At 54.1% G+C, this 13,248-nt stretch overlaps 1 protein-coding gene across 2 annotated transcripts; it reads right to left on the reverse strand.

Moving 5' to 3' along the window:
* Nucleotides 1-1,914: 1,914 nt before the first annotated feature.
* Nucleotides 1,915-9,905, reverse strand: LOC125933077 (olfactory receptor 226-like). 2 transcript variants are annotated; one of them, XM_049645949.1, is made up of 2 exons: nucleotides 9,881-9,905; nucleotides 1,915-2,843 (listed from the first exon to the last, which is right to left on the reverse strand). In XM_049645949.1, exons 1-2 carry the CDS (start codon nucleotides 9,903-9,905, stop codon nucleotides 1,915-1,917), a joined length of 954 nt encoding a protein of 317 aa, XP_049501906.1. The 2 variants fall into 2 exon arrangements, with proteins under 2 accessions (XP_049501906.1, XP_049501905.1); XM_049645948.1 differs by lacking the exon at nucleotides 9,881-9,905 and having other exon boundaries at nucleotides 1,915-2,871.
* Between the last annotated feature and the right edge of the window lie 3,343 nt (nucleotides 9,906-13,248).

The raw sequence follows: 13,248 nt of genomic DNA on the forward strand, positions 1-13,248 counted from the left end.
CTGTGCCCACCCGGACCAGGTCCTGCCCACGGCACCCGTGCCCCCCCAGACCAGGTCCTGCCCACGGTGCCTGTGCCCCCCCAGACCAGGTCCTGCCCACAACACCAATGCCCGGCCTGGACCAGTTCTTGTGCCTCTGGCACCTTGGAGGCCCTGCTGTGTGGTGGGCCCAGACCCGAGCTGTGTCTGTTGCTTCCGGGTGTCTAAACCAGGCTGTGAATTCCCTGACCCAGCTGGTCTCTGCAGGCCACACAGCACCCAGTGAGAGGCTGGCACTCAATACTTGCTTTATGAATTGACAAACCAGTGAGCACAATAGTATTTTCACCCCATGTTTTAAAGCAATCATTTTACAGTAGTTTGATTTGGAAGCACATCCACATGAAAGAGGGAGGTGCCTGAAATTGCAGACTTACAGGCACCTTTCATGGGACATTCGCTAACCCTAGTGGCCGCCACGGCAGTGGGGTCTGTGCCAAGACCCTTGGAAAGGACGCAGCGACGGGCTGGTCAGTGCTGGTCTGTCCAGCAGCAGCTCCCTGCTTAGCTCCGCCCATAGCCCTGGCCCCCGATCCTTGCAGTGTCCTCCCTGGGACAACAGAGAGCCCCTCGCCGCCTAGCACCACCTCCTAACGCAATGACGGTCTGCTGCTACCTCGCTGCCCTGCGCTCCGTGAGCCCTTGCCCTCGGTAACACTGTGCTCGAGGTGGGGCCTGGTCTCACAGGCTTCGGGTCACGTTCAGCACAAGGCCCATCACACCCATTGAGCCCAGTGTGTGCTCAATGAGTGGTCTGAACCCTCAGTCTGTAGTGTGTTTCTGGGGTGGCCCTGAGAGTGAAGCTCAAAGCCCCCATCATCCATTGCACAAGACGAACATTCTAGGTTTCCCCAACCTTGCCAGCACGGTTGACATTTATTACCTGAAATCCTGCACAGGCACCACGAGATTTCTGACCAACTCTCAGGCTGCGTCTGCGGCACAGGCTGGGGCCAGGCCTTGTGACTCTAGAAGCTGCCGTGGAGAGTTCACGGCACCATCACAGTCATCTGCTGGCTCGGATGAGCGCCTTTTGAAGCCAGGCGCCAAGGAGAGCAGGAGAGCAGGTGAGGGCTCCTCTGGGGAGAGCCAGGTCCTGCCCTCCCGGGTCAGCCAGGCGTGCAGCGGGCGTGGACGCCACCCTATTGCCCCTTGGTGACAATGCGTGTGTGGGGGCTGTGGCTGGGGCAGGCATCAGGGCCCGCATACACTTTCAAGCCTGGCCTCGCTTACTCCACCTACTCCCAACAGAGAGGGATGCTGGTCACAGGGACACTGGTCAGGGGACGCTGGTTTCAGTGGCCAGTTCTGGTTTTCATTTGGGAATATCCACCACTCCTCAGAGTCTTATTTGCTCTGCTGGGTTGTCAACACACCTGCCCTGGGCATCACCCTGCACGGCCCAAGACCTCCCACAACTGCAGGGGGTCGTGGGGCTCCAGCTGACCAGGCCTCCGGGGGCCTGGTTAGAGGAGGGAGCGCCCAGCTGCCTGGGGCCTCAGCAAGGACGTGGGGCCAGCCTGCAACCTGGCCCCCCAATCTTGCATGATGTGGGGGACGGGGGTGTCCCCACCTGGGGCGGGGGCAACTGGTACTCTGCAGCAGTTGTAAAGTGTCCCAGGATGATACCTTGTGTGGCACCCGGAGAGGGTCAGGGTTGGGGGCTCCACACGGGGCGTCTGTTCCAGGCATTGGGAAGGGGTGAGCCAGGTTGGGGTGGTCACCAAACCTGTGTCCTGGGCAGGCACCACTCAGATGAGGGACAGGAAGGACTCTGCCTTCAGCCCCTCGCTCCACCGGAGCCACTCAGGAGATAAACTGGAGACACAGAGGTCTGGAGCAGTTCTGAGGGAGCGCGAGGTCCCAGGGGGGCCCCTAGGACGGGGCACCCAGGGCCTGGGCCACCCTCTGCACTGCCTTGCGTAGGGCCTCCTTGACCTCCTGGTTCCGCAGGCAGTAGATGATGGGGTTGAGCAGGGGCGTGAGCACCGTGTAGACCACGGACACCACCTTGTTGAGGTCAAAGGAGTAGATGGCGCGTGGCCGGGCGTAGATGAAGAGGGAGGCGGAGTAGAAGATGACCACCACGGCCAGGTGCGAGGCACAGGTGGAGAAGGCCTTGCGCCGGCCGGCGGCGGCCGGGATGCGCAGCACGGTGCCGAGGATGGCGGCGTACGAGAAGATGGTGAGCTGCAGCGGCCCCAGCAGGATGAGCAGAGCCAGGAGGAAGTCGACCAGCTCCGCCATGGACACGTCGGAGCACGCGAGGCTCAGCAGGGGGGACACGTCGCAGAAGAAGTGGTTCATGACGTTGGGGCCACAGTAGCCCAGGCGCGAGATGAAGAAGACCTTTCCCAGGGAGACGGCGAAGCCCGAGAGCCAGGAGCTGGCGGCCAGGAAGCTGCAGAGGCTGGGGCTCATGATGGCCGGGTAGCGCAGGGGGCTGCAGATGGCCACGTAGCGGTCGTAGGCCATGACCCCCAGGAGCGTGCACTCGGTGCAGGCCAGCGCCAGGAAGAAATACAGCTGCGCCATGCAGCCCGCGAAGGAGATGTGTCGGAACTGGGGCTCCGCCAGGCTGAGCAGCATCTTGGGCACGGTGACGGAGACGTACCACACCTCCAGGAAGGACAGGTTGCTGAGGAAGACATACATGGGCTTGTGCAGCTGGGGGCTGACCTGGATCACGGCGACGACGACCACGTTCTCTGTGACGGTCAGCATGTAGGCTAGCGTGAACAGCACCACCAGGCACATGTGGAGGCCCAGCGAGCCCGAGAAGCCCACTAGGATGAACTCTGTCACTTCCGAGCGATTGTCCTCGAAGGGCATGGTGTGCACCTGGTGGCAGAGACAATGGGTCAGATGCTGGCTGGTGGGTGGGGTGCTGGAGGCCACGGCCCCTGCTCTGCTGCCCATGGGTGGGCCTCCCCTCAGGCACTGGGTGGGATCTGGGCAGATGTGGGCTCTGCCCTGGGGCCACCGGCCCTGCCTGGCCGCAGACTGGATGAAGGCTGTGGTGTGCTGGGTGCCATGAGAACGTCTCAGGGGCCCGGACTGGGGACCTGCTCACGGGTGTGGATGGGGCCCCACAGGATGGTGGGGGAGGCCGTGGCCAAGGTCACCCAGGTTAGGAGAATGGGTGCTGTGGGGCAGGGGGCAAGGGGTTGGCCTGGGGTGGACAGGGACGTGCTGGGCTCCCGCCGTCTTCTTGGGTCAGGCGGGGGGGAGGGTATCTGCGGCCATGAGATGGGGCTTCCTCATCTGTATGCAGGACGACAGCCAGAACTTTCCCTGCAGGTTGGATGCAGACCTATCACACCTCCAGGGGGGTGGGATGCTGAGGAGGACGTCCGTGGGCTTGTGCCACAGGGGCTGATGGGGAACATGGCCACTCCTGGGGTGCCAGTTCCCTAGGAGAATTCAGGGTCCCAGGGAATTGGGAGGATGCAGGAGGCCGAGTTTCCCACCCTGGGTCCCCTTGACACCCTGTCCTGGCCAGGTGAGCCGTGCTCCCTGCCATGGGCCCTGGGGGTCCAGCCCTCCACCGCCCGACTCCATGTGTGGCTCGCCTGGTTCTGTCCAAGCCGCACTGGTACGGCCAGAGGTGTTCAGGGGGCCCTCAGGGCCATGACTTCCTGTGCCCCCCAATTCCAGCCCCTGCAGGGATGGCTAGGGGATCAAAGGGGCAGGACTGGCAGGTGGCTTCCTCGCCTCCACAAGGACCTGTTTCACAACAGTGAAAGGGCCAGACCCTAAAAACAGAAGTCAGCTTCCTTCACCCTGGGCATTCCCCTCCTGCCCACCCACGGGTTTCCTGGCTCAGGGGCCCCCTGAAATGCTCCCCTGCACCCCGCCCCACATCAGCCAGGGCCTCTGTCCTAGGAACGTCCCTGCAGGCCACAGGCGTGCTTCCTGATCTTCAAAACCTGTGTCGGGACCAATCCACTCATTTGTAGGACGGTTGGGGTTTTGGCTTCTTACCTGCACACTGAGTGCATCTGTACACTTGACGTGGAAGTGAGTTTGCTAAAACAAGCTGGCTGATATGGAGAATGGGCTTGGAGGACAAAAACCAGCCTCTGTTCTGCATCTTGCCGCCTTGAACCCTCAAGTTTAGTATATGTGCCGCCAAAGTGAGTGCTGCTGTGAGCCCTCAGAGCATCCCCCACACCAGGCCTTACCCACCGGGGCCTCAGACCTGAGCTTGGGGCCGAGCAGGGTGTGGAGGGCGGTCCTCCTGCCCTGATGGAGTAGATGCCCCTTCTGGGGAGGCCCTTGAGCCCAGCACCTGGTAGGGTGGGCTGCCCCCAGCCCAGGTGTCAGCTCTTCTCGGCTTCCTGCCTCTTCCCAGAACCCCAGAACTCCCCAGGGCTCCTCCTGGCCTGTGCCCTTGAGTGACCACAAGCCCTTTGCCTCTCTCCCCTGCATGCTGCCCCAGATCCCAGGCAGCAGATCCCAGAGCTCTAGGGTGTGGCTCTGGGATGGGTGGCTCCAGTTTAAACCCCACCCTCCCGGAGACACCTGTGCCTGGGATGGGATAGCCACCCTCTCTGCCTTGGTTGTCCCATGGGGTCAGAGCAAGACCCTTGCTGGGCTGTCCTGGCCCCAGAACGCCACGAGGGGGTGGGGATACACCAGCTCTGAGGACCACAGAAAGCCTGCACATCTGCTGCGTTCACTCGGGTGGGTTTGGTGGCCCAGGTGGGCAGCGATGCCTATGCAGCAGGAGGCGGCCTGGCCAGATCTCAGTGGGCCTGGTCAGCTCCCCCGTAGCTGGGGCTCTATCTCTCCCCCACTGTGGCCCCTGGTGACTCCAGCAGTGTCTGCTCAGACCTGCCACTGATCAGCTGTTGGACTTGGAATCAATGTCTCTCTCATCCAGAGCCTGTTTGTCTGTGTGAAAGAGGGAGCAAAACCATCAGCTTAGCCGACGGGATGGGAGACTGGTGCTTCATTAGGGGCCCCAAGTTCTCGTCACACAGACAGGAGAGGACACACGGTGAGTCCCCAGGCTCCACCATGATGCTCCATGTGTGCTCCCCAAACTTCACATGGGTGCAGAATCACACGTGTCCTCCCCCAAACAGATTCGCTCAGGCACCCAGCCTCCCTGAGTCAAAGCCCTGCACGCCCCACGAGAGGCCCCTGACGCAGGTGTTCATGCAGACACCAGGGTCCTGCCAGCTGGACGACGCACCTGCACACGCCCCCCAGCAGATCCAGATCCGGCACACAGACCTCGGTGCCCAAGCCTTAGACACACAGATGCCCCTATAGACCCGGTCCTGCCCAGGAGACAGGTGCTGGCCCCCACCCCCCACGGCCTAAGCCTCAGGAGCCATACGCTGTGCCACAGAAACACACACGGACACAGGGATAAACCCCCAGACCACGGACACAGGGATAAACCCCCAGACCACAGACACCGGGCCCTCAGAGACACTGGTTCGAGACAGACTGTTCAGCTTGTTGCCTTCATCGCATGCGTGGGCACACACAAACTCACGAGCAGGAGCACACACAGACACAGGTGCACATGCCTGTGCACATTCAGGGATGCACTGCACACAGACACGTGCACCTTTCAGCTCTCACCTGTGTGGAGACTGCTGGTTTTAGGTGGGAGATCGGGTTTGGAATCCCAGCCCCGCCCGCCCTCTGCTCTCAACCCCCAGCCCCAGCTCCTCACGGGTGGAGGGGAGGGTCTCTCAGTTCTCTGGCTTTCCTCAGGACTCGGTGCTGTTCCAGCCAGGGACTCAGCAAAAGCGGGTCCCTACCTGGTCCTTGGGTGCTGAGAGGGGGCTCGGCATGAGAGGTGACAGAGGGCTCTGACAGGGCTGTGTCTTGCTCTCAGCTGAATGCGGCGCTGGGTGCCGGCCCCATGGGTCTTCCCCTCCCAGGGATGTCACATACCCGTGAGCATGCAGGTCCAGGACAGAACTTGGAAGACACGAAACGAGATGAGCCGCTGCGAAGACTCCTCCTCACAAATGAAAGAGACAAAGAGACCTCCAGTCCGAGGCGGCCACTGGTGCCTCCCCTGTTGTCTGCATTTCACAGGACCAAGAGTCAGGTGTGGGGGAAAGTACGGGGGACCCCTGGTTCGCGGCCGTTGGGAGCATCCCCTCTGCATGGGGAGAGCCTGGGCAGCCCAGAAGCTGAGCACCCCCAGGCCCCCCAGACCACGAACAAGTGTGTTTCTAAAGCATAACCGAGTGGCAGACGGAAAGCTTACCTCAGCCCTTGCTCACCATCTGCTCACTGGAGAAGGTCTCACAGGAGAGACAGGCAGAGCAGGAACTGGGCAGAGTGGCAAGGCTCTGTCCCTCGCTGCTGTCCCAGGGGCTGGTGCCCAAGACACCAACGGCTCCTCTTGGGAAACCCTTGAGCCTCTGCTCAGGGACCCACACCCCCTGGGAGCACCTTTGTCAGCCAAAGTGGCCAGAATCAGAGGCCAGATGGCCTCCCTGGCTTCCTCGTGGGCACAGGGCAGCTGTGACCTGATGGGGGTGGGGTGTGGGTATGGGGGTCACTCTCGTCCAACCAGCAGCAAGTTATAGCAAGTTATAGCTTGTCCAGAATGCTGTGGACCGTGGGGGTGGCGTGGGCTGCCGGGTGGGGAATGGGGTGATTTCTGTGTGCTGGGTGTGGCGGGACAGGCCTGGACTCAGAGCTGGGGAGGGCTCAGCGGCCCAGCTCCCCGGTGGGTGCGGCCTGGCAGCGCCCCGGAGACGGGCCAGGTTCTGGGCAGAGCAGGGCTGCCGGGGAGGGGGGGCAGACTGGCGGGGTCCAGATGGGGTGCAGGCTGCAGTCCGAGCTTGCGATCACCGTGGTGGCGCAGGGGGTCGCTGGGTTTGCTGATGGATCCGGCATGGGGGGCAGGAGCGAGGGCCCAAGGAGGGGGGATGGGGGGTTTTGGGGGTCTTGGGGGGGGGGGGGGGGAGGAAGTTTTCCAAGTGCAGATTTAGGATGAGAGGAAGTTAGGTGGGGGCGTGGACATGTGAGTCCGGAACCTCGCGGAACCTCCTGGAGGTGGGCGCTTGGGGTCCGCCAGGGTGCCGGCGGAGGGCCAAGGAGGGCACGGGAGCAGGGCTGGCTGGCTGCTCTTCCGTTGCTGTAGGCTAACTCTCACTCGCGCTGGACGAGGCTCTTCAGGTGTAGTGTGATGCGACAAGAGCGTGGCCAGTGCGAGTGGCCAAGAGAGGACGCTCAGATACTGGTCCACGTGTCCACACTCTCGGCCCCTATGCCATCTTCCCTGCTGGGCCTTGAGGCAGGGCTGACCATGGCACCCTGGGCTCCACCTGTGCCACCAGGCAGCTTTGCAGAGAGGTGGCTGGAGCCTTCCAGAGCAGGAAGCTCTGTGACCCGTGTGAGTGTCCTCGCCCTCGCCCTGGCCTGCTTGGGGCTTCCTGCCCTGGTGCCAATCCCAGCACCCCTGCACCCTCCCGGGAGCCTGGCCTGTCTCCGGCAGTGGGGTCGGGGGTCTCTCCGCGGGTGTGTCTTGGGCTGTAGGGCTGCTGGTTTCTTGCTGGTTTGTTGCAGACTCTGGTGGCTGGGTGGAGTTTTCTTCTGGGGACCCCAGCATCCACAGACAGCCCTCCCCACTCACAGCTCCCGGCCTCCTGTTTCCCTGTGCCCGCTCAACCCCTTCCCACAGACACCCCTGGCTTCCCATGGCCCAGAACCTCACCTCTGGATCTGAGCCGGGTAGATGAAGGTCCTGCCTGTTTCTCACATCACTCCCCCAGCACCTTAGTCCCACCTCGGGCCCACCACCCCCTCCCCAACCTCGGTGCTCATCCCTGCCCCCTGCCGCAAGATCTCTGGCCGCCCCCCCCCCCCCCCCCCCCCCCCCCCCCCCCCGTCCCTGCCTTCCCCAAGCAGGTGTCCTAAACCCTGGCCCCCGCCCCACCCCTTCTCAGAAAACAAGCCAAGGGGCAGGGACTCTGACATCCTGCTTCAGACACCTTATCTATATGCACACACATCCTGGGGGCTTTCCTGCTCCTGGCTGTGCTGAGCTCTGCACCTGGCCCCCAACCCCTAAGGGCCCTCCCCTGGCTTTTGCTGCTGGGTCTGCCTTCTAACGTCAGCATGGACACAGGCTCCAGCCTCCTGTCTGAGAAGCGAAAAGGAAGGAAGCCCCAGCCCTCAGACTACACCCTCTGCCCCTTGGTAGCAGCACCCGCCTGTCCTCATCCACCTTCTCCCCGGCTCTACTGTCCCTGTCAGCTGGGCAGCAGGCCGCCCCTCCTGTCACTGGCCTTCAAGAAGCAGAGAATCCCCTCCTAACCCTGCTGTCTGCTTCCGTCCACACTGGCTGGACAACAAGCATTGGAGACCCCCACAACTGCGTTACTGCTAATCTAAATGGGGCTGCACAATTCTGATGCTCGTGGGTTTGACAGCTATGCCCGCCCATTCGGGATTCCATGTCAATTCTAGAATCATTTTGTTAGGTCCGGGATCCCTCCTTCAGCAGTTAATTTGGGGGATTTTTTTTCTCTTTGCAAGATTGAGTCTTCTGGGCACCTGGGTGGTTCAGTTGGTTAAGCTTCTGACTCTTGGTTTCGGCTCAGGTCATGATCTTGGCTCATGGGATCGATCCTCATGAAGGGCTCTGTGATGATAGTGTGGAGTCTGCTTGGGATTCTCTCTCTCCGTCTCTGCCCCTCCCCTGCTCATTCTTTCTCTCTCTCTCTCTCTCAAAATAAAGAAATAAACGTTAAAAATGAAGATAAACTTTTCTGACTCATAAACTTGGCATATTTCCATTCTTATTTAAACTTTGCTGTGATGTCTCAGTTGTGTGTGTAAAGGTTTTCCACATCTTTCATTAGAGTAATTCCTAGATATTTAATATTTTTGTTGCTTTTATAAGTGGTAGCTACTTAAAAGAATTCATTTTCTGTTTGCTGCTTTTATGTAGAAAGATAACGGCTTTTTGTTTATTAACTGTGTCCAGTGAGCTTGCTAAGTAAACTTTGTCATGAATTCTAACTTCTCTGCAGATTCTTCTGGATTCCCTATATTCCCGGTGGCATTGTATGTGGGTAAGAGGGCTTCACCCTCCCATCCTGTCTTACAACTTCCTTCTCCTAACTGACTGCACTGTGAGAGCCCCCAGGGCAGAGCAGAGGCAGACAAGGTGGGGAGGGACAAGGTGGGGAGGGCTGTCCTGTGGTGTCTCCGGCCTCAGAGAGCCGGACACTTGCTGTGGCGTGTTTCCATGATCCTTGTTATCAGATTAAGGGAGTTCCCTGCTATTTCTAGTTTGCAAAGTATTTATTTATTGTAGTAAATGTTTTTTTTAATATAAAACTTTTTGCCTCTTTTAAGATGATAATATGATTTTTCTCCCTTAGTATTTCAGTGTGACAAGTGACAATGATGGATTTCCTAATGCCAAACCAACTTGGCACTCCTGGAAGAAAGCCATCGTGGGCACCGCTGGTATGCTTTGTACGCATCGCTGATTTTATTGGTTCTGGGCTCAGGGTTTTCTTTGTGGGAGGATAATCTTTCCTTGAGAACAGGACTATTGAGGGACAATTGACATACATTAAATAGCACATATTTGAAGTGAACAATTTGATTAGCTTCAACATATACATATCTATATCTCCATGAAACCATTCCCACAACCAACGGAATGTGCATTTTCATCACCCCCAAAACTTTCCCCCTTCCTGCCCCTCCCCGTACCTACCTCTCCCGGCGACCACTGACCTGCTTTCTGTCACCGCAGGTTAGTTTGTAACCTGTTTGCATTTCCTGGAAATTTATGTAAGTGCAGAGGATGTGGAGGACCTGAAGCCCCACAGAGCACAACCACCTTGGAGACAGTTCCGACCTTTCATGGTGACTTACACACGGTCCTGCCGTCCGACCCCCCCACTGTGCTCCTCAGTATTTACTTAAGAGAAATCAGAATATACATCCACCAAAAGGCTTGTACAAGAATGTTCTGAACAGTTTTATTTATAATAGTCCCAAACTGTACACAATCCAGGAAATACACTTTGGAACAATCCAGGGAGTTTTCTCAAGTTTTGCCGGTTGTGCATATGCTCATTCGTGCGTCCGTGGAACTCACAATTTTACCACACGTGTAGCTTCAGGTGACCGCCACAGCAATGACGTGAACTCCCTGGGGCTGCCGCCTTGCATTCACACCCCTCCACCCCCACATACCTAACCCTGCTAACCTGTTCTCCATGTCTACTGTTTTTTCAGAAATACCGTATACGCGGGATCATGCGATATGTGTCCCTTTCAGATTGCTGTTTTCATTCAGCATAATTTCCTTCAGGTTCACCCAAGTCGCCGTGTGTATCGATACCTTGGTCCTTCTTACTGCCGAGCAATGTTCCATGTATGAATGCACCACGGTTTGTTAGCCGTTGAGCCACGGAAAGGCACCTAAGTAATTTCCAGTTTCTGGCTACCACGAATAAAGCCACTGTAAGCGCCAGAGTAAACGTTTCTGCACGAAGGGAAGTTTTCACTGCTCTGGGGTCAATGCCCAACTGTGCGGTCGCTGAGTCATGCGGGCAAGTCTAGTCTGAGGGTTAAAAAGAACTGCTGAATTATTCCACAGGGCGGCCGTGGCTGCACTGTTCACCTCCCCACCAGCGATGCATGAGTGGTTTCGTTTCTTGACTTCTTGCCAGCATTTGGTATTATCACTAATTTTTTAAAAAAGCCTTTCTGGTAGTTCTGTAGTGATACCTTATTGTGTTTTTTGTCTGCAGTCACTTAATGGCTAATGGAGGTGAGCATCCTTTCATGTCCTCGTATGACACATCTGTATGTCCTCTTTGCTGAAATGCCTGCACACACCCATTTTCTTTTCTTTTCTTTAAAAAAAATTTTAAAACATTTTTATTTATTTTTGAGAGACAGAGAGAGACAGAGCGTGAGCAGTGGAGGGGCAGAGAAAGAGAGAGAGAGAGAGAGAGAGGGAGAGAGAGAATCTCGAGCAGGCTCCACATTGTCAGCACAGAGCCTGGCATGGGGCCCAATCTCATGAATGGTAAGATCACGACCTGAGCCAAAGTCAAGAGTCAGATGCTCAACCGACTGAGCTACCCAGGCACCCTGGGTTATCACCTTTTCTATTCCAGGTATTGATTTGGGGTTTTTTTTGATCTTTGTCAAACTTGTTAGAAGTGTGTTAATTTTATTTTTATTTTTTTCAAAAACCCAGCTTTTTGTTTCACTAATGTTTTGCTATTATTTTCCTGTTTTTAACTTCATTGATTTCTGGTTTTATCTTTTTTGTTTCCCTCCTTACTCCTTCCTTTATTCCTTTCCTTCCTTTCACTTTTTCTCTAGATTTTTGAGATAGCAATTCAGATTATGGATTTGAGATCTTTCCTCTCATGTAAGTATCAAACACTATAAATTTCCCTCTCACCATTACTTTAGCGGCATCCCATAAATTCTGATATGTTATTTTCATTTTTTATTCACTTTTTCGTATTTTCAAAATTTCATTTGAGACTTCATCATTAAGCCATGGCTTTTTTAGAAGTGTGTTTAATTTTCAAGTGTTTGCAGATTTTTCCATTGTCTCTCTGTTATTGAGTTCTTGTTTCTTTCTATTATGGTCAGAAAACATTCTGTATGATTTAAATTATTTTAAGCTTGTTAAGGTTTATTTTGTGACCTAGGATACAGTCAGTTTTGGTGAATGTACCATGTGTGCATGAAACGAATGTGTATTCGACTTTGTTGTAGGAAGTGCTCTGTGATCCTGTTGGTTGCTGTTCCATTCTTCCAGACCTTGCTGAGTTTCTGTTGATTGCTGTGAATGGCATCTTGAAGTGCCCAAGAATTGTGGATTTGTCTTTTTTCATTATGTAATGTCCCCCATTCTTCCTAGTAATTTCCTTTTATCTGAAAATTTTGTCTGATATCAATATAGCCACTTCTTTTTTTGGTTTAATGTTCACATGAAATGTTTTTTTCTTGAATCAGCACACATTTGGACAATTTTAAAAAATTCACTCTGCCAACATCTGTCTTTTAATTTGTGTGGTTAGAACCTTTACATTTAAATTATTACTGATGTGTTGGGGCTTATATCTGCCACTTGCTTTTTATTTTCTATTTGTTCCCTTGTTTCTCATGTACATGTTTCTTTTTCTCTTGTCTCCTTGTGAGTTATGTGAACATTTTTTAGACTTCTATTTTGATGTATTTATAATATTTTTGTATTTTGTATAATTTTATTATTGGTTGCCTTGTATGGAACTTATAACAGCCTCCTGGTGTTGACATTTTACCACTTCAGGTGAAATATGGAAACCTTACTTAAATTTTGGTTTTTACCCTCCCAATTTAAACTCATAATTGTGCTAAGTATTTCCTCTGTATTCCCTGAGCACTACTTCTGGTAGTGTCATAACATAAAATGTGATTGAAGAAACTCACAAAGTGAAGGACAGTCTGTTATAGTCACTCCTACTTTTATCCATTTCATTGTTCTTCTTTCTTTTCTGAAAGCCCCATCTTTTTGTTATCATTTTCTTTCTGTTTGGAGAGTTTTCTTTAACTATCATGTAATAATATGTCTGCTAGCAAGAAGTTCTTTTAGTTTTCCTTCACTTGAGCATGCCTTTACTTCCCCTTAATTTCTGCAGGATAGTTTCACACACGTAGAATTCAGGCTTGACACATCCTCTGTTTCAGCACTTAAAAACTGGTTCACTCCCTACTGGTCTCCATTTCAGAGGAGAAATTTGCTGTCATTCTAATTGGTTTTTCTCTGTAGATGATGTATCATTTTTCTTTGGCTGGTTTTAGGATTGTTTTAATCTTTAGTTTTCAGAATGTTAATTATGATGTGTTTTGGTGTGAATTTCTTTGGATTTATCCTGTTTGGAGTTTAGTCAGCTTCCTGAATCTGTAAGTTTATGTGTTGGGAAGTTTTCAGCCATTGTTTCTTCATATTCTTTCCTCTCTCCCCTACTTCTCAGATCTCCGTTGATAGAAATAATGGGTCTTTTGTTATTGTCCCAGAGGTCTCTGAGGCTATATTATTGTTGTCTGTTTTCTCTCTTTTGTTTATATTAGGTAAATTCTATTTATCTTCAAGTTGACTGATGCTGTCCTCTGTCATTTCCATTCTACTCTTGAGATCATTTGGTGATTTTTTAAAGCAACTTCAGTTACTGTATTTTCAGTTCTATAATCTCC

Source organism: Panthera uncia, chromosome D2, assembly GCF_023721935.1.
Source record: "Panthera uncia isolate 11264 chromosome D2, Puncia_PCG_1.0, whole genome shotgun sequence".
In the NCBI taxonomy this organism is placed as follows: domain Eukaryota; kingdom Metazoa; phylum Chordata; class Mammalia; order Carnivora; family Felidae; genus Panthera; species Panthera uncia.

What these genes read in the sequence shown, in the direction of transcription:
- LOC125933077 (XM_049645948.1), bottom strand. Translation starts at nt 2,871, where the DNA reads ATGCCCTTCGAGGACAATCGCTCGGAAGTGACAGAGTTCATCCTAGTG.